The sequence below is a fragment of the Ovis canadensis genome, chromosome Y (assembly GCF_042477335.2).
Source record: "Ovis canadensis isolate MfBH-ARS-UI-01 breed Bighorn chromosome Y, ARS-UI_OviCan_v2, whole genome shotgun sequence".
NCBI lineage: Eukaryota > Metazoa > Chordata > Mammalia > Artiodactyla > Bovidae > Ovis > Ovis canadensis.
The window spans coordinates 7,536,480-7,556,612 of record NC_091271.1 but is presented as its reverse complement, the minus strand read 5'-3'; the positions used below and the strand labels follow the sequence as shown (position 1 = coordinate 7,556,612).

Sequence of the window (20,133 nt, the reverse complement as noted above, 5' to 3'; positions counted from 1 at the left end):
GGTCTGTGAGGTCACAGAGAGACAGAACAGAGAGAGAGACAGTGAGAGTGAGAGGCATATCCCTGTGGGGCCCTCCACCCCAGCGTGGGCAATTTCAATTTCTGCCTCTTAAAATTCATTGTACATGTCAGTTAAATGCAATTTCCTCAGTATTCGTTTCATATATTCTGTTCAGTATATAATCTTATTTCTTTATATATATATAATTTATATAAATACATTATATTTATTTATATATAATATATATGGTATATATATATATTTATATATAAATTTTATATAAAGTTTTATTTTTGGCCATGTTGGATCTTCATTGGTGTGTGGGCTTGTGGGCTTTTCTCAACTTGCAGCAAGTGAAAGCTACCATCTAGTTGTAGTGGGTGGGTTTCTTATTGGGGTGGCTTCTGTTGTTGCAGAGCACAGACTCTAGAGTGCTTCAGTAGTTGCAGCAGTTAAGCAGTTGTGTATTCTGGGTCTAAAAAGCAAAGGCTCAGTAGCTGTGATGCACAGGCTTAGTTGCTCTGACGCATGTGGGATTTTTCTGGATCAGGTATCAAACCTTGTCTCTTGCATTGACAGGACTCTTTACCACTGAGCCACCAGGAAAGCCCTAACCTTGTTTCATTTAGTTTTAAATCTGCTGGTTTTTTTTTTTTTTTAACTAGTTGAGACCTCTGTTTGTCTACCTGGGATTGTGATTTGATCATTCTCCTCTAATGTGTTATATCAGTTTTAGCTAGACGTATGTTGAACCAATAAGATGGATTCACATTGAAAATAGTGACTTGGGATGATATGGGGTAATTGAGTCATTAATCTTTACATTTAGATCTCTTATGTGTGTAGAGATTTCCTTTTATCTCGAATAATTCTTCTATCTCTAGCTGTCACATATTAATATGGGTTGTACCACTTTGCCAGGAGAAAGGAAGATTATTGTTGGGAAGGATATTATCTCCTTTTTAAAATAGCACTCATTGTTTTTGTTAATTGTCTTTCGTTATTCCCCTGAGTACTACTATTTAAAATTGTTCTCGATTATACTTTTTAGTGGGCTTTTAGAGTCAGGGAAGACTTGAGCAGAAATATCTTCATTTATAAAGGTGGTACATTTATTATAATCAGTGAAACTATATTGATGAATCATTATCACAAACTCTATAGTTTACATTATGGTTCACTTGGTCTTTTCTGTATTCTGTCAGTTTTGACAAAGATATCTTCAGTTCAGTCACTCAGTCATGTCCGACTCTTTGCGACCCCATGAATCGCAGCACGCCAGGACTCCCTGTCCATCACCAACTCTTGGAGTTCACTCACACTCATGTCCATCAAGTCAGTGATGCCATCTAGCCATCTCATCCTCTGTCGTCCCCTTTTCCTCCTGCCCGCAGTCCCTCCCAGCATCAGACTCTTTCCCAGTGAGTCAGCTCTTCGCATGAGGTGGCCAAAGTACTGGAGTTTCAGCTTTAGCATCATTCCTTCCAAAGAACATCCAGGACTGGTCTCCTTTAGAATGGACTGGTTGGATCTCCTTACACTCCAAGGGACTCTCAAGAGTCTTCTCCAACACCACAGTTCAAAGCATCAATTTTTTGGCTCTTAGCTTTCTTCATAGTCCAACTCTCACATCCATACATGACCACTGGAAAAACCATAGCCTTGACTAGACAGACTTTTGTTGGCAAAGTAATGTCTTTGCTTTTTAATATGCTATCTAGCTTGGTCATAACTTTCCTTCCAAGGAGTAAGCGTCTTAATTTCATGGCTGTAGTCACCATCTGCAGTGATTTTGAAGCCCAGAAAAATAAAGTCAGCCACTGTTTCCCCATCTATTTGCCATGAAGTGATGGGACCGGATGCCATGATCTTCGTTTTCTGAATGTTGAGCTTTAAGCCAACTCTTTCACTCTCCTCTTTCACTTTCATCAAGAGGCTTTTTAGTTTTCTTTACTTTCTGTGGTCACTTTCATCAAGAGGCTTTTTAGTTTTCTTTACTTTCTGCGGTAAGGGTTGTATCATCTGCATATGTGAGGTTATTGATATTTCTCCCTGCAGTCTTGATTCCAGCTTGTGTTTCTTCCAGCCCAGTGTTTCTCATGATGTACTCTGCATATAAGTGAAATAAGCGGGGTGACATTATACAGGTTTGATGTACTCCTTTTCCCATTTGGAACCAGTCTGTTGTTCATGTCCAGTTCTAACTGTTGCTTCCTGACCTGCATACAGGTTTCTCAAGAGGCAGGTCAGGTGGTCTGGTGTGCCCATTTCTTCAGAATCTTCCACAGTTATTGTGATCCACACAGTCAAAGGCTTTGGCATAGTCAGTAAAGCAGAAATGATGTTTTTCTGGAACTCTCTTGCTTTTTCGATGATCCAGCGGATGTTGGCAATTTGATCTGGTTCCTCTGCCTTTTCTAAAACTAGCTTGAACATCTGGAAGTTCATGGTTCAGGTATTGCTGAAGCCTGGCTTGGAGAATTTTGAGCATCACTTTAGTAGCGTGTGAGATGAGTAAAATTTTGCGGTAGTTTGAGCATGCTTTGGCATTGCTTTTCTATGGAATTGAAATGAAAACTGACCTTTTCCAGTCCGGTGGCCACTGCTGAGTTTTCCAGACATACTTAGTATAATATAATAAAACAGTTTCACTGCACTAAAATCTGCTTGGCCTTTTCATCCTTCCCTTCTCTGAATCCCTGGTGACTACTTGGTCTTTTGATGGTGTTTATTTAATTACTAAGTTGTGTCCAACTCTTTGTGATCCCATGAACTGTGTCCCACCAGGTTCTCTGTCCATGGGGTTTTCCAGGCAAGAATACAGGAATGGGTAGACATTTTCTCTCCAGGGAATCGTTCCAACCCAGGGACTGAACCCAAGTCTCCTTTATTGGCAGGAGAAGTTTTTTTTTTTTTTTAAAATCATTGATCCTCAGGGGAAGCCTACTTGGTCTTTTACTTGCCTCTATAGTTTTGCCCCTTACAGAATGTGATATAGTTGGAATCATGCAGTCTGTAATCTTTTCAGATTAACTTCTTTCCCTTTAATATGCATTTAAAGTTCTTTATCTTCTCATAGCTTAGTAGCTGTTTTTAATTTTTAATCAGTGTGAAACATTCCATTTTCTGGATGTTCCACAGATTTTATCTGTTCACTTACTGAGGGACAGCTTGGTTGCTTCCAAGTTTTGGCAGTTACAAATAAAATTATGACTAAACAACAGTGGGATTTTTGTATGGACATTCATTTTTCAGCTTGTTTGAATAAACACTAAGGAGTGTAATTGCTAGATTATATAATAAAAATATGCTTAGTTTTGTAAAAAGTAAAACAGCATTTTATAAGAGGCTGTACTGGCATTTGGTTTTGTCAAGATTGTAGATTTTGGCTATTCAAATGTGTATGTTTTGGTATCTCATTGTTTTAGTGTATAATTCCTTAATGATTTGTGATGTTAAACATCTTTCCAGTGGGTAGTTATTACTTGTTAGTCCTCTTTGATGAGTTGTTTCTTCAGTCTTTTGCCTATTTTTTGGCTAAAGTTGTTTTCTTACTGTTGAATTTGAGGAGTCCCTGGTGGCTCAGATGATAAAGCGTCTGCCTACAATGTGGGACATATAATGTCAACCCACTCCATACTCTTTCCTGGAAGATCCCATGGACGGAGGAGCCGCCTGGTATGCTATAGGCTATGGGGCTGCAGAGTCGGACACGACCAAGCGACTTCACTTTCACTTTCTTTCACTTTTAAGCTTTGGATAGCTGTACTTTATTTTGCAAATATTTTCTCCCAGTCTCTGTCCTAGAAACTTGTCTTCTCACTCTCTTGACAGTTTCTTTCATGGAAAAAAAAATCATTAATTTTAGTGAAGTCCAGCTTGTTTAACTGCCTTTGTTATTACATCTGAAGTTAGGATCAAACCCAAGGTCACCTAGATTTTCTGTTATTTTATCTTCTGAGAGGATTACAGTTTTGTGTTATATATTTAAGTCTGATCCATTTTTAGTTAATTGTGAGGGTTACGGTCTAGGCTCTGAATTCTTGTTTTCCCATGTGGCTGTTCATTTGCTACATTATATGTTGTAAGCCTTTCTTTTTACCATTGTTATTATCTTTGTGTCTTTGTCCCTTTGCCAAAGATCACTTGATTCTCTTGCTATGGGTCTGTTTCTGTGTCTTTCTGTTTTCCTTGAACTTTATGTTTGTCTTTGGCAAATGCAGCATAAAGTTGAATTTTCCTTTTTAAAATATTTATTTAGCTGCATTCAGTTCAGTTCAGTCACTCAGTCGTGCCTGATTCTTTGTGACCCCATGAATCGCGGCATGTCAGGCCTCCCTGTCCATCACCATCTCCCAGAGTCCACTCAAACTCACGCCCATCAAGTCGGTGAAGTTGTCCCCTTCTCCTCGTGCCTCCAATCCCTCCCAGCATCAGAGTCTTTTCCAGTGAGTCAACTCTTCGCATGAGGTGGCCAAAGTACTGGAGTTTCAGCTTTAGCATCATTCCTTCCAAAGAAATCCCAGGGCTCATCTCCTTCAGAATGGACTGGCTGCATCTCCTTATAGTCCAAGGGACTCTCAAGAGTCTTCTCCAACACCACAGTTCTAAAGCATCAATTCTTCGGCGCTCAGCCTTCTTCACAGTCCAACTCTCACATCCATACATGACCACAGGAAAAACCATAGCCTTGACTAGACAGACCATTGTTAGGTCTTAGTTACAGCACATGGATTGTTTGTTGCATTCTGTGGGATCTTTGTAGTGCACAGACTCAGTTTTTAGCTCATAGGGTTAATTGCCCTGCAGCATGTGGGATCTTCATTTCCTGACCAGGCATTGAACTTGAGTTCTAGATTCTTAACCACTGGCCCAGCAGGGAAGTTCCTGAATTGCTTTTTGATCCACTCAATCTTTGCCCTTTATTTAGTATATTTAGACCTTTGAGGTTTAATGTGATTATTGAAATAGTTGGATAAATACCTTCCATATTTGTTACTATTTTCTATTATTTGCTCTTGTCCTTAGATTTGTGTTCCATGTTGCTTCTATCTTTTGTGGTTTTAATGATTCCCATTTCTCTCCTGTTTTAACATACCATTCATATCTCTGTTTTTTGAGCTCTTTTTTTAACTTTTATAGTGGTTGCCTTAGTGTTGGCAGCATACATATGTAACTGATCTGTACATTCACTGTTATATGGGTAGTTTTAAGTTCCTTGTAATAAATTATTCATAACTCCTCTTTGTGGTCCTTTATATCATTGATATTGTTTTTTTTCATTTCCCCAAATATTTAATTTTTAAATATGTTATTGCTTATATTGAACAAATTATGAGTTAGTGCAAGTAACAGCTAAGATAATTCTTCAGCACTCAAGCTTTCTTTATTGTCTCACATAATATGTAACTGCTGCTGCTGCTGCTAAGTCGCTTCAGTCATGTCCAACTCTGTGCAACCCCATAGACAGCAGCCCACCGGGTTCTCCGTCCCTGGGATTCTCCAGGCAAGAACACTGGAGTGGGATGCCATTTCGTTCTCCAGTGCATGAAAGTGAAAAGTGCAAGTGAAGTTGCTCAGTCGAGTCCGACTCTTCATGACCCCATTGACTGTAGCCTTCCAGGCTCCTCCATCCATGGGATTTTCCAGGCAAGAGTACCGGAGTGGGTTGCCATTTCCTTCTCCACCATATGTAACTACTAGAGAAAGTTAAGTTGATTCAGGGGATCTTCTCTCCGACATTGCAGGATGTTCTTTACCTTCTGAGCCACCAGGGAAGCCCAAGAATGCTGAAGCTGGGTGTCCTTTCCCCGCTCCAGGGGATCGTCCCAACCCAAGGATCAAACCCAGGTCTCCTGCATTGCAGGTGGATTCTTTACCAGCTGAGCCACAAGGGAAGCCCAAGAATACGGGAGTGGGTAGCCTATCCCTTCTCCAGGGGATCTTCCCAACCTAGAAATTGAACCGAGATCTCCTGCGTTACAGCTGGATTCTTCGCCAGATGAGCTACCAGGGAAGCTGCAAGTTGGTTAGATTCTAATAAAAAAACTAGTAGGTTAGGCAATGGTTCCTGAGGATCAGCCCTATTAAGAATAGAATGCTTGAAGAGCATATTTCAGAATGGCTACCTTGTCCATCCTAGTGGGAACACCAGGGAATTTTTTTCCAGTCTTCATTTTGAACGCTTGATGAGACTTTCTGGAAGTAAAGCTTAGAAATGTACTGAGTCCCCTTAAGTTTTGACCCCTTGGAGTTTTCAACTCTCAGACTTACCATATTGAGCTTCTAGCAATTAATCGATTATAATTTAGGTTTTCTTATCTCAATACAATAGTACCTCCCTCTGCCCCAGGCCACTTTATTCCCAATGAAAAGATTCCAGGACCCTTCAGTGAATGCTTGAAACTTGAAGGTAGCATTTCTGTGTACATTGATAACTATATTTTTTCTTAAACATTGACACCTGTGATCGAGTTTAGTTTATTAAGTTAGATGCACTAAGAGATTAACAGTAATTGATAATAAAATAGAACTTTGCAGTAATAGTATAATAGTATAAGTAATAGTAATAGCATATGAATGTACTCTCAAAATATCTTGCACAGTGTGATGCCTTTTCCATCTAAGTACTCATGTACTGTGGATTTAACTTTCAGTTTGAGGTGGAGCAGCAGACTTCCGTTGAACTTCTTTTTCCGTCTTCCCAATTTCACATAAATAGAAAATTTATTCATACCATAGGTCCTAGTAATCTCAGCATGTGGTTTTTCTTTTCCTTGTTAATTCAAGAACTTAAAACTTTTCACCTAAACCAAGTACTTTGCAGCATTCTTTGACATTTCTGAATTTTGCCAGAATCACCTACCTTGTGCTTGGTTGTCATAATTAAATAAAATAAGGGTTGCTTGAACAGAAGTACTGCATTATGAAAGCAATCTCATAATTGGGAGAGACTCATGATACTCTTGTTGAGGGCACAGGCAGGTGGGGCAGGGTCAGCATGGTTTGAGATTTCATCTGTTTACTCAGAGTGGCTCACAGTCTAAAACTTCTGATTACTTATATTTTGAATTTTTGATTTTATTGATTTAGTCTGCGGTTCGCTACAGCTAACTAAAACTTGGAAAATGAAACTGCAGCTAAGGCTATAACTGCTGGTTTGGTTTCCATGGAGGTTTATACTTGTGATTTTCTGCTCTGGCAGTTTTGATTTCCAGTGTTCCCCTAACTCTTTTCTCATTTTGTGTTTGATCATTTTAACTTTGACCTTAATTCTTTGCTCAATCTGAGAACCGTTGTTGGTTTTCATTTTATTCAGCTCTTTTATTTTTTAAATATTTCCCACTTTTTTGAAGTATAGTAAATCTGCAATAGTGTGTTAGTTTCAGATGTATAGCAGTGTTCAGCTCTTTTAGTTTAAGAAGAAATAACAGCTTACAAACTCCTTACTAGTTGTATTGTAAAGCAAAAGTCTTTTCCTATACTTCTTTCTTTTTGGGTTCTTGCTTTTAAGCATCTATATTTTATGTAGCCTTTTGGCTAAGTTCTGTCCTTTCTTCTTTTTTTGTAATTTGGAATAACAAACACCCATTTTGTCATAGTTTTGGTGCATGAAGATTTTGGGAATGAATTAACTAAATGGTTCTGTCATATTATCTTGTGGTTTTGGTCAGTTTGTCACCTTGGATTACATTATTCTGAATATTTGACTGGATTTGGGGACTTCCTTTCCACGTGGCTCTCTCAGATGTCTCTTGGCTGGAGGCCTCAGTTTCTTAACACAGTCCTTTGCACCTGTGCACAGTGTCTTCAAGATGTGTGATTAAGAGTCTTTAGGACCTGGTATGTAACTTTTAACAGAGAGATTGCCCTAAGAGAGGAGGAGGAAGAAGTCATGATGACTTCTGTCTTGTAGTCTCAGAAGTTTCTGTCTCTTTTCCAGTTTTGTATAAAGATTTGTAATTAAGAAGGCTCAGTGTGATTATACTGTTTGGCAGCAAATGTTAATTCTCATCAAGATAATTCATGTAGTAGTATATAGCCATTAATTCACTCTTATTATAAGATTATTAATTATATGGAAAAATTCTCATAGATTGGCAGGAAAAGAGAAGCAGTGTGATCTTCATTTTATCAAGTATTTACAGATATATATTGACAATTAAAATATATATATTTTTCATCTAACCTGTGTTGGCATCTGAACTGCTAAATATTGTACATATACTATAAAAATTTTAATCTATAGTATTTCATTTTAAGACCTCATCACCTGATTCTTCCAATGAGAATTCCCCAGCAACTCCTCCAGATGAACAAGGTCAAGGTGATGCTCCACCTCAACATGAAGATGAGGAACCTGCATTTCCTCATGCTGACCTGGCAAAGTTGGATGACATGATCAACCGGTAAGGTCACTGTTTTGGCAGGGAGTTGCTTTTTGTTTTTTTTTTTGAGGGTTTTTTGTTTGTTTAGGTTTTTTAAAATTTATTTTATTGAGGCATAATTGATTTACATTGTTGTGTTAATTTCTTCTTTACTGTAAAACAAGTCCATTGTATATATATATTTTTCATCTTCTTTTCCATTATAGTTTGTCACAGGATATTGAATACAGTTTGCTTGAAAATAGGATCTTCTTGAGACGATTCAAGCATGTTGCATTTATTGGGCAGTTCTATTATTACATTGGAATATATAATGAAATAATTATACAACTCACCATAATACAGTATCAGTGGGAACCCCGAGCTTGTTTTCCTGCAATTACACAGTCCCATCTGGGGATGATGGGAGACGGTGACACCTGAAGTGTCTTGCTTATGTCCAGTTTACTCCATACTTTGTTTGTTTTGATTGTTCTCGCTGTAGAAAAAGAAAGGCTGTTGGAAATGGAGGCAGGTTTCTTGGTACTTTTGTGAAAATCTCAGTATATTCCACCTTGACTTTAATTCAGAATGTATGGAGATTTGAAGATGTCTCAAAAATAATTTAAAGGCCGCTGTCATTTGTGATCTCAGGTTGTTGATCTGCCTCTAGCATGGACAGAGTTGATTCACCTGGCTTCTTCACAGATGGGTCTTGGTCCATTCCTTCCCAGCTGTGAGTCTTTTGTGGTTGGAAAGTAATACTCAGACTCCTTTGAAAGCTGAGATCAGGCACTGCTGCTGCTGCTGCTGCTAAGTCGCATCAGTCGTGTCCGACTGTGTGTGACTCCATAGACAGCAGCCCACTGGGCTCCCCCATCCCTGGGATTCTCCAGGCAAGAACACTGGAGTGGGTTGTCATTTCCTTCTCCAGTGCATGAAAGTGAAAAGCAAAAGTGAAATCTCTCAGTTGTGTCCGACTCTTAGCGACCCCTTGGACTCTAAGTCCAAGACCCCTTGGACTCTTCCGTCAGGCCTACCAGGCTCTTCCGTCAATGGGATTTTCCAGGCAAGAGTACTGGAGTGGGGTGCCATTGCCTTCTCCAGATCATGCACTAGCTGGGATAAAGAAGTCCCTGTCTCAATCTCTTTCAAAATCTCTGCTAATGTTAGAAGTGTGTTAAAACTTCCAGTGTTCACTCGTCGCCATGATTCTAGTCTGTTTTTAACACAGCTACTTTATCTGCCAACTTGAGCACAGCTGAAGTGACAGAATGAGTTCATTGAGCAGATTGAACATGTCACACAAGTGAGCAGGTTTTATGACCCATTCTGTGTCACAAAAATATGCTGCCAGGGGTGACAGTTTTCTAAAAAGAAATCACTGGAGTGGCACTCATAACTGAAAAACACTGGCTAGTGACCTGCCTTTAGAAAGCAATGTCATATCTCTGTATAAGACAGGAGATACGTGCTTTGCATTGATCTCCTCACATAGCTGTGTCAACAGGTTTGCGTTAGGGCATATTGTTCAGTGCAGTTGATTATTTTAATCACATCCTGTGTAACTTTATGTTCAAGTGACATTTTTCAGGTACCTAGCATTTCTCTACGATGACCCTGTGTAGACACAGTCAGAAGTGACCTCTTTGACACAAGTAGTGAAACCAGAAAGCAGACCAGTCATGGCAGCTGCTCTGTCTGTGCATATACCAATACAAAATGACCCATTACATTTTCCTGATACATAGTCAAAAAAGCTGTACTGTTGGCCGGTAGCAAAAGTATACACAACATATCCTATTGTCTTGTTGTCAACAAAGGAAGACTTAACCTAGATTGTGTACCATAGTGACTCATTAATCCTAACTGTTGTACCTCAGTATCCTCTGTTATTTCATCAATTTGTCTAGTTATGGTGCTACCCAAGAGAGGAACATTTGGCACATTTTGAACTGTGTCTTTAGCACCAGGCGGGATCAGCCGCTCACCAACAGTAAAGGGCTTCTAAGCTTTAGCAATGCAGTTAGCCAATTAGAATGATGCTCTCAGTGCAGACACATTCAGTGAAGTGGTGGCCTTCAGTAGTTGCTTTTGTTCTTTGTTCACCTTTTTTTACTTCTGAAAAATTCTAGCAGCTTGTCTTCTAATGCAGGTTGCTTGGTCTCCATCTAGTGAAGATCTCATTACTTTGATGGATAGCTGGTTGCCACATAGTGGGCTTGGAGAATGTGAATCACCTGTTGCAATGAACATGTAATTTAAGAAGGACTCTTGCTATTTCCTCTGTGTTTCCCCAGTTTTCTGCTGTCTCATCATTGGGTCTTCACTCCTTTCAAAGAAGCTCTTCAGAGACATTTATTTTTTACTCACTGTGGCTAGGTTAGCTTGTGGTCTTATGAAAAGTGCAACCGAGACAGGTGCATGGTGCACAGGTGTCTCCCGAGAAAGAGGCAGGGCTGGAAGTGGTAGCTAAAATAATGGGAGGTCACATGTGGACTAAAACAAGTGTGGGATTCTAACTTAAAGCCTGCCACCCCATTGTCACTTGCCACTTGCTAATGGGGTTTTGATATAAGTCTGCAAGCAGTTGATGTATCATGGTCTCTGTGCAGTCAAATCTCTCTGCTAATAATTAGTATTTGAGCCATTCCCCAGCCCACCTCAGCTCAGACTCAGATCATCAGGCATTAGGTTCTCCTAAAGAGCTTGCAACCTTGATCCTTTGAATGTGCAATTCACAGTAGAGTTCAAGTTCCTATGAGAATTTCCTGCCAGTGCTGATATAATAGGAAGTGGAGCTCAGGCAGCAATGTGACTTATAGAGGGGGCCTTTAAGTATGAATGAAGCTTCATTCTCACCCACTGCTCACCTCTGTATGTAGCGGAGGGACCCCTGCTTTAGGAGTAGTGAGTTAGTAGTAGATTGATTCCTGGATGACTGAGCTTTTCTGATAGTTGAGAAACCTAGCTGGATACGATGGTATTTGCATAATTGCTTTGATGTTGAAATGTACTTACTGTATGAAGTCTTGGAGAAGATAAAATTCACATAATCTTCAGGAAGGGTTGGTAAATTTTCTGTTGATGTGAATTGAGAAACCAGCCATATTTCTTTCTCCTTATTTCTTTTGCCTCGTTTCTTTTGTTGTGAAGAAGGCACTAAAGAAAAAGACTGTCAGACTGTTTCTTCTTACTAGTAAACCTGAACCACAAAGCAACACTTTTTCTTATTTACTATAATAATGATTATATAATTAATTAATAAGTATTTTTAGTTTTTGTCATCTGTGAAAGTTATTAAATGAATTCCTTCTTAATGTTATATCTGAATTTTGATAGTGCTTTAAAAAATTGTATTTGTAGCACTAAGCATGTAACTTGCCAAACTCTTTTAAATTGTATGGTGACTATATAATACAGTCAGAGTTTTAAAACTTTTTGCTAGTAAAGCAGTTGTAGCAGATAAATTAAACTTATTTGTGATTTTAAATATCATTAAAGTTATTTATGATATTTTATTTGTGCTCAACAACTGGAGCATTTTAAAGTCCTGTATTAATTTTTAGACCTCGTTGGGTGGTTCCAGTTTTGCCGAAAGGGGAATTAGAAGTGCTTTTAGAAGCTGCTATTGATCTTAGTAAAAAAGGTGAGTTTGTATTTTATGGTATTTTTCATTATGCATGCTATTATACATATTTTCACATTGTTCTTGATGGCTTTGCTTTTCTCAGTTATAAAATTCTAGATTACACTAGACTAAACTTTCCAGTAGAGCTTATAGCTGTTAAAGTTACAGCAATCATTCATGGAAACATTTGGACAAGCTGTAAGGACCTTAAGACCTTTAGAATTGAAAGCAGAATTTGGTGATTATTCATATTTTTACAGATAGAATCTTCCCCCCCCCCCCCCCCCCTATTTTTAAAGTGGTTGTCACTTGAAAGTGAGAAACATTTTCTAGCACATGGGTGTGCTGAGTTGCTCAGTCATGTCCGACTGTTTGCAGCCCTATGGACTGTAGCCCTCCAGGCTCGTTTGCCCATGGGGATTCTCCAGGAAAGAATACTGGAGTGGATTGGATTGCCATGCTATCTTCCAGGGAATCTTCCCAACCCAGGTCTCCCACATTGCAGGTGGATTTTTTACCATCTGAGCCAGCAGGGAATCCCAAAAGTACTGGATTGGGTAGTCTATCCCTTCTCCAGGGGATTTTTCTCATCCAGGAATTGAAGCCGGGTCTCTTGCGCTGCAGGCGGATTCTTTACCAGTTTAGCAACCAGGGAAACCTGTGGAAGAGCATAACGTTATAGTATATTTTATAATTTAAAAGTACTATAAGGCCACGTGACTTCAGTGATTTTTGTGGACTTTGTTTTGTACCTAAGCCATTAATGTTTGAGAAATACATTAAATTTGCAAATAAATTCAGTAAAGTTTATTTTACTTTGCATTTTGAGTCATTTAGTAAAAAAGCCTGTGAAAGCAATGGAAATGCTAATGGTAACCCCATCTGTTATCTTTGTAATAAACTGTCAAGATAATATATTTGACTTTTGTTTAAACGCAAAGGTTTTTTCTGAGAAAGAAAAAGGTCTTGAGAAGTAAAGATTGCCTAAGTGTGTATGTGTTTGTTTTAAAGCAATTAGCAAAATCTCTTAACCCAGATATAAAAATTTTCTGTTGCAATTCATTATTTTTCAATGACTTTGCTCAAAAACAATAACTGAGTTCTTGTAGCAGATGAGTTCTTATATATTTTACTTAGTTACAGCCTTTAAGGCTAAAACAAAATATAGTATCATTATGTTTTCTGGGCCATCCAGTGAAGATTTGAAATCAACTATTCAGAGATATATTTACGAAGTATAGTGTTTTTAGGCCTATTTTTAACATCTGTGGTACCTTGGGAAATCTTTCTGACTCCATGACAGAAGTGATAATTTTATCTTCACAGCAGCTATCCTAAACATTTAATACATGCTTTTTTGTTTTAAGATTATACAAACATACTCTAATGTCTGTGAAAATATATTACTGTATAAAAAATGTTTCTCATTTTTTCTCAACAGTGTGGTTAGTTTGCACTGTATTTATTTATTGAAGGGCTTATTTGTTCTAGATCCTAGCAATATTAAATAAATAAAAACTGGAAATGCTATTTTGTTTAATAGCATTCATTTTTTTCTTCTCTTTTTTTCTGGGATCATAGTTACTGTGAAGTGAAGTCTACATTTTTGTGGGAAATCCTGGTTTAGCTGACATTAATTTATCAATAAGTAATCAAACTGCAGTATACTTTATTGTATTAATTCAATATTTCTGGGTTGTGAAGAATTACAAGTCTTATTTTGGTGATGGAAGCATGTAAGTTTGTTCTATTAAATCACATGAAGATGCTTATTTTGGTGATAGAGCTGTAAGTTTGTTCTGTTAAATCACGTGAAGATGCTTTAGATTTTAGAATGCAAAAGAACTAAATTAGAAGTAGAAGACAGGATTCACCTTTTCAATTTGATTATAAACAGATAGTTTACAGCCAAATGAAAAATTTAAATTATTACTGTTTAAAAGTTCTGAGCTATATTTTCAGGAAGTGAATGGAGTGGTTTGTATACCTTATCTTCCTGGTAACTGTTCTTTGTTTTAACAAAGTATAGTATTGTATTTCAGAGCACTTGGATTAATTTGATGTAGTTTTACATTCATTAATTTGATGTAGTTTAATATAGCTCAGTGTTTCTGAAGTTTATTGAGTTTATTAATACTTTATTTTTCAGTTGCATGTTTTTAGTGTAAATAAGTTATCTTTAACCTCTTTCAATAATTCAGTATCTCATTTCAAAAGCTACAATATTGTCTTTCAGTTGAAACTAAAATTGTTTATAACAGTTTATTTTTAATGATGTATTGGCTGAGAAATTTTTACTTTGTGTCATGCTTAGTTTAATTTTTCACCTTTTCTTAGGTCTTGATGTTAAAAGTGAGGCATGTCAACGTTTTTTCCGAGATGGGCTAACAATATCTTTCACTAAAATTCTTATGGATGAAGCAGTGAGTGGCTGGAAGTTTGAAATTCATGTGAGTCTCATCCTTTACACTGGAGACTGAGGTCTTATTTACATGGTGGTCCTTGTGGGTTTTTCTCTGGAAAACATAACTGTGAATAATGTATCAGGTCTACTGATAAATTTAATACCCTTAAAGGTCTTTAAGAATGAGCTTGACATACTGAGTTACGAAAACTTGGTTTCGTGTGTTACCTGGAATCCCTGTGCCTGTGACTTTATGCAAGTACTGTATTTCATCAAGTGTTTGTTGGTTGATTGGAAAAGAGTCCTTCAATTTATGTACTAGTAAGAATGAAAAATACTCCAGATGGGGAATATAATAAGAGACCGCCCCCCCCCCCCCCAGTATACTTGGATAGCAAATGATGTGTGAGATTTCGTTGCATATGTAGCTGATAAACTATAGCAGAAGTGACAGTCATGGTGTCTTGCACAATTTGACCTTTGCAATTAGTAGAGAGAAAAAAAGTCTTCACTGGAAATTTGAATAACTAGTACCCACTCCAGTATTCTTGCCTGGAGAATCCCAGGGACGGGGGAGCCTGCTGGGCTGCTATCTGTGGGGTCACACAGAGTCGGACACGACTGAAGTGACTTAGCAGCAGCAGCAGTACTCCTGTAAGTTTATGATTTGAATTCAAATTCACTTTTAATAAAACAATTCAAAAGAAATTCGAATTATTTTCAGATTGGTCATGTGTTGAAGTGACTGGCATCAGGAAACACAAATTCTTAAGGCAGTATCTTCAGTCTAGAACAAAAGTAATTCTTGCTACTGTTAATTTTAAAGAACTTACCTTTGTATTCCACAGATTTTGAAAGTGTTAAAGGTTTGCATCTTAGTAGAAGCATTGAAGCACTGTGATTATAATTAGTCCAAACCTCTGTGCATTTTTGAAATGGAATTAATCAAAAGTTGTGAAGTAAACATAATTTTTGTGAACTTCAATGTAGAAAGCAGAATTTGGACAATTTCGTAGAAATGATTGTGGCATAATTATAAATCCTTACATTTTCTGATTTGACATGTAAATTTTTAGTTATAGAAGTATGCATTTTGGAAATGATCTCTGACTTTTTAATTGAGACTTAGATTACATGTCTTTATATCTGTTAATTTACATGACTTAAAATATTTGGATTTTGGAATTACTGACTATAGAGTATGAACTCCAAAAAAAGAAAAGTGTAAATTGTTTCCTGTGCACATGCAGCAGAAATAGACAGCCTCTGGGGCGTTTGTAACCCTTCTGAAATAGCTTTTGAAATGGGTAAAATACAATTATGAAGTAAATAACTATGAATTTATTGTACTGATACGTTAGTTTGATCTCAGTATTTTTAAAATTGACTAAAATTCATATCATCTGTGTAGAAAATGTGAGATCATTAACAAGATTTTAATCTTTCTGATTGAAATTTCTGTTTTCTCTTTGTAAATCAATCCCTCCACACCCAATGTAAACAGAGATGCATTATTAACAATACTCATCGCCTAGTGGAACTTTGTGTGGCCAAGTTGTCCCAAGACTGGTTTCCACTTCTAGAACTTCTCGCCATGGCCTTAAATCCTCATTGCAAATTTCATATCTACAACGGTACACGTCCTTGTGAATCAGTTTCCACAAGTGCCCAGTCACCTGAAGATGAATTATTTGCTCATTGCTCAGATCCTCGATCACCAAAAGTGTGTTGGTTTGTTAATTTCAAAATTAAATATTAAAATTGTTCTGTTTTATCTTAGAACTCCAGTGGCATTAATCTCCTTAGTTTTGTTTTGTTATACGTAGGTTTCTGATTAAAGACAAATTATTTAATGTGAATTATTGAGTTATTACTGTTGAACTCATGAGCATCGTACTAAATGTAATTTTATGCTTGAACAAAGCTTTATTTGTATTTATTTGTTGATGAAGATGCTCATAGGAATCTAATCTGTTTCCCCTCATAGCAGTGGTTCAGTGCTTTCTGCTTTAGAGAACATAAATAACTACTATAAATAGTGAACATTAACCATTACCTTGTTTGCACTTACTGTATATATTTTGTACCTAATATATTTAGCAATAGAAAAAATTCATGTAAAGACTGTTAACACTGATTTTCTGGGTTGTATTATTTTGCTTTCATACATTTTTTTTTAAACAATGCATTCAGTTTCTTAGAAAATGTTGAGCATTGACTACTCAAAATATTGAGTAGGCTTGTTACCAGTTTTTGAGAGATGAAGAAAATAAGTGTTCAAAAACTTTTGGAGCAATTTGTCATTGCTATGTAGCCTTTTTGATTTATTTGTAAAATAATTTAAGGCAGATTGTAAATACAACATTTACTGCTCTTCAAAGATAGTTGAAAAGTGTTTTCTCTCCTATATTTTTAGGAACATTTTCTGTATGTGAAAAAAGTAGATTTTCTGCTTTTAAGTAATATAGTTTTTAATGAATTTACACTTTTAAGTCAAGTAAATAATTTTTTAATTTGTCCTTATTTTATAGGGAATATATCATTTCCTTTATATTAACCCAAATTATAACCAGTTTCAAGGAGACAGGGTGGGAGAAAACAGGAGTTAATTATATGTCAGTAGAGATAAGAAATGGAGAAGGCAATGGCAGCCCACTCCAGTACTCTTGCCTGGAAAATCCCATGGATGGAAGAGCTTGGTAGGCTGCAGTCCATGGGCTTGCAAAGTTGGGCAAGACTGAGTGACTTCATTTGCACTTTTCACTTTCATGCACTGGAGAAGGAAATGGCAACCCGCTCCAGTGTTCTTGCCTGGAGATTCCCAGGGACGGGGGAGCCTGGTGGGCTGTGGTCTGTGGGGTCGCACAGAGTCGGACACAACTGAAGCGACTTAGCAGCAGCAGCAGCAGCAGAAATAAGAAAAACAGGCAAAAGCACAGTACCAGTAGACCTGGTGAGGGAAGTTGGCTCTTAGGGACTTTTATATAAGTCTGTTCTCATGTCTTGGTGGCTTAAGCATTACCTTAATGGCCTTTTACTGTCTCAAAGGCTATTTGACTATATTTATTTTAATTAATGATGAAATATATGGAAGACATTAGCATTAGAAACTGCAGGACATACCTTTAGTGTGCATATGTACACTGTCATGCTCATTAAAATAGAGTATCAAATTAGTGCATAACGGTACAGAATCCCTATAAAATGACATGCAGTCTCTATGTAGAGTTAGTTTCACTGTTTTCTTAGTAACTTTGGATGTCCCTCATTTCTTTTTTTGCTTAATGTCTATGGCTGGGACTTCAGTGATATGTTGAACAGATTAATGAAAACAAACATCCCTGTTCGTTCCTGAACTTTGAGGAAAAGCTTTCAGTATTTCACCATTGAGTTTCATCTTTACTCTGGGTTTTTATTTGGCCCTTATTATGCTGAGGCAGTTTCCTTGTATTTTTATTTTGTTGAGTGTTTTTGTCATGATGAAGTGTTGAATTTTGTCCATTTAACTTTCTTCATGATTGTGGATTTTTTGTTTGCATTGACATGGTTTGTGTATGTCATACATTTAATATGATGAAAAATTTGATTGCTAGTATATCATTGAGGGCAGTTTCCTTACAGTCTTTGCTTAGCTTTGGTGTCACACTAATGTTGGCCTCATACATTTAATATCCTTACTAATTGTAGATTTGATTCTGTTGAGCAAGCGTCTGATGACAGGATTTCTTAAAGCAGTGAGGATCTCTTATGTGTGAAGAGTTATAGTTTTCTCTTTTCTATCTCCTTTTCTTTGGCTTCAGACAGTTTCATTAGTGTGTTTTGGCAGTCATAATTCCTCTTTACCAGACCTATGGGATGTGAACAAATATCAGCCATGAATTAGGAATTACTTTGTAAATTAAACCCATGCTGCTTCTGGCTCAAGCTATACACAGAACAGATCTCTGAAATATATCTGTGACTGTTTCACAGAAATATTTCACAGAAATAGTTTGTGTTCTTTTAAAGTACAACTGTGTATTTATTTTATTGAAATGTCCTGTTTATGACTTACTTCAAACAAAGCTATTTCTAATACTAACTTTTAACATTTTTCTTAAATCATTTGTATTGCAGGGTTGGCTAGTGGATCTCATCAATAAATTTGGCATATTAAATGGGTTCCAGATTTTGCATGATCGTTTTATTAATGGATCAGCATTAAATGTTCAGATAATTGCAGCTCTTATTAAGTAAGTTATTTTGAAAAATTAATATTCATTGTACTATAGAAATGTAGTTTAGTACCTTGAAAATAATTGTTTCCAAATTCTACTCTGCTTTTTTCTTATTTTAAAATGTTAAAAAATTTAAGTGTTGAAATTAGTTCAGGATTTAAGTTTTTGTAAAAGTCTGTGATATTTCAGAAATGTTTTTTTTCTTATTTCAGACCATTTGGGCAATGCTATGAGTTTCTCAATCAACATACAGTGAAAAAGTACTTTATTCCAATTATAGAAACAGTTCCACAATTTTTAGAAAATTTAACTGATGAAGAGCTGAAGAAAGAAGCAAAGAATGAAACTAAAAATGATGCCCTTTCAATGATTATTAAGTCTCTGAAGAATTTAGCTTCAAGGATTCCAGACCAAGAAGAAACTGTGAAAAATTTAGAAATTTTTAGGTTGAAAATGATACTCAGGTAAGATACCTTCCTCTGTAAATAATTACTTGCTTAGTTTTGTACAGTGATAGTCAATCCAAATTTTTCTTGTAGATTGTTGCAAATTTCTTCTTTTAATGGGAAGATGAATGCCTTGAATGAAATTAACAAGGTGATTTCTAGTGTATCATATTATACTCATCGGCATGGTAATCCTGAAGAGGAAGAATGGCTGACAGCTGAAAGAATGGCAGTAAGTCCCTTTGCTTCTTTTGTGAATAAGTATCTGCTTATGGAAAATTACCACCTGTTACTGTTAGAAGTAACAACAACAAAATTAACTCTGATATTAGGAGATTGATTTAAATATGGACTATTAAATACTAAAACTTGTTTATAGTAGTAATAGCAAATGATTCATTGTTAGGAGTGGTAGGCTAACTTATGATGCAAGTATATAGTTTGATGTGTTGGTTGGAATGACGTGAATAAAGGTGATCTTTAGAAGGGATTGGTATATATGGAATCTAGATCTAGTAATGAATTGATGTGGTGATAATTTGCCAGTTCAATTTAGAAGTTTTAAAAAGCAGATGATAATTAAAAGAATAAAATTTTGACAAGTAGCATGATTTTTATGAACTTTGTTTTTAAAATACCTATTTCAGCATCATCTTGACATTGATACACCATAGATACTTCTATACATTTTTGAGTTAAATGAGTAGGATCTAGTAAGTTGTAATGATAAATTACTCAGTAATATTTTTTGAATGCATATTCTGTGCCAGCATTGGATGTGTATATCTGTAAAGAACAACCTCTGCCTTAACAGAATCTTCATTTTTCTTGTGGAAATAATTAAAATTTGCTAATAGATAATTTGAAGGCATTTGGTTATACTGAGAAGCGTATATAACCTAGAGCCAGGTTCACGTTCAGTGTTGGGGGGGTCACCATTCCTATATGCAATTTGCTTGCCTTGGGATGTTGAGCATTGACTACTCAAAATATTGAGTAGGCTTGTTACCAGTTTTTGAGAGATGAAGAAACTAAGTGTTCAAAAACTCTTGGAGCCATTTGTCATTGC

The 20,133-nt window shown here is 36.6% G+C and overlaps 1 protein-coding gene across 5 annotated transcripts in view; it reads left to right on the top strand.

Annotated features, from left to right (window-relative positions):
* The window catches only part of LOC138431423 (ubiquitin carboxyl-terminal hydrolase 9X), a 141,587-nt gene that overhangs the window by 26,749 nt on the left and 94,705 nt on the right, over positions 1 to 20,133 (top strand). For all 5 annotated transcript variants that reach the window (XM_069573566.1, XM_069573564.1, XM_069573565.1 and 2 more), the window contains 7 exons: positions 8,263 to 8,408; positions 11,936 to 12,015; positions 14,335 to 14,447; positions 15,906 to 16,124; positions 18,518 to 18,633; positions 18,831 to 19,082; positions 19,158 to 19,296. In XM_069573566.1, coding sequence (XP_069429667.1) covers positions 8,263 to 8,408; positions 11,936 to 12,015; positions 14,335 to 14,447; positions 15,906 to 16,124; positions 18,518 to 18,633; positions 18,831 to 19,082; positions 19,158 to 19,296 — 1,065 coding nt within the window. The remainder of the gene's footprint in view (positions 1 to 8,262; positions 8,409 to 11,935; positions 12,016 to 14,334; positions 14,448 to 15,905; positions 16,125 to 18,517; positions 18,634 to 18,830; positions 19,083 to 19,157; positions 19,297 to 20,133) is intronic.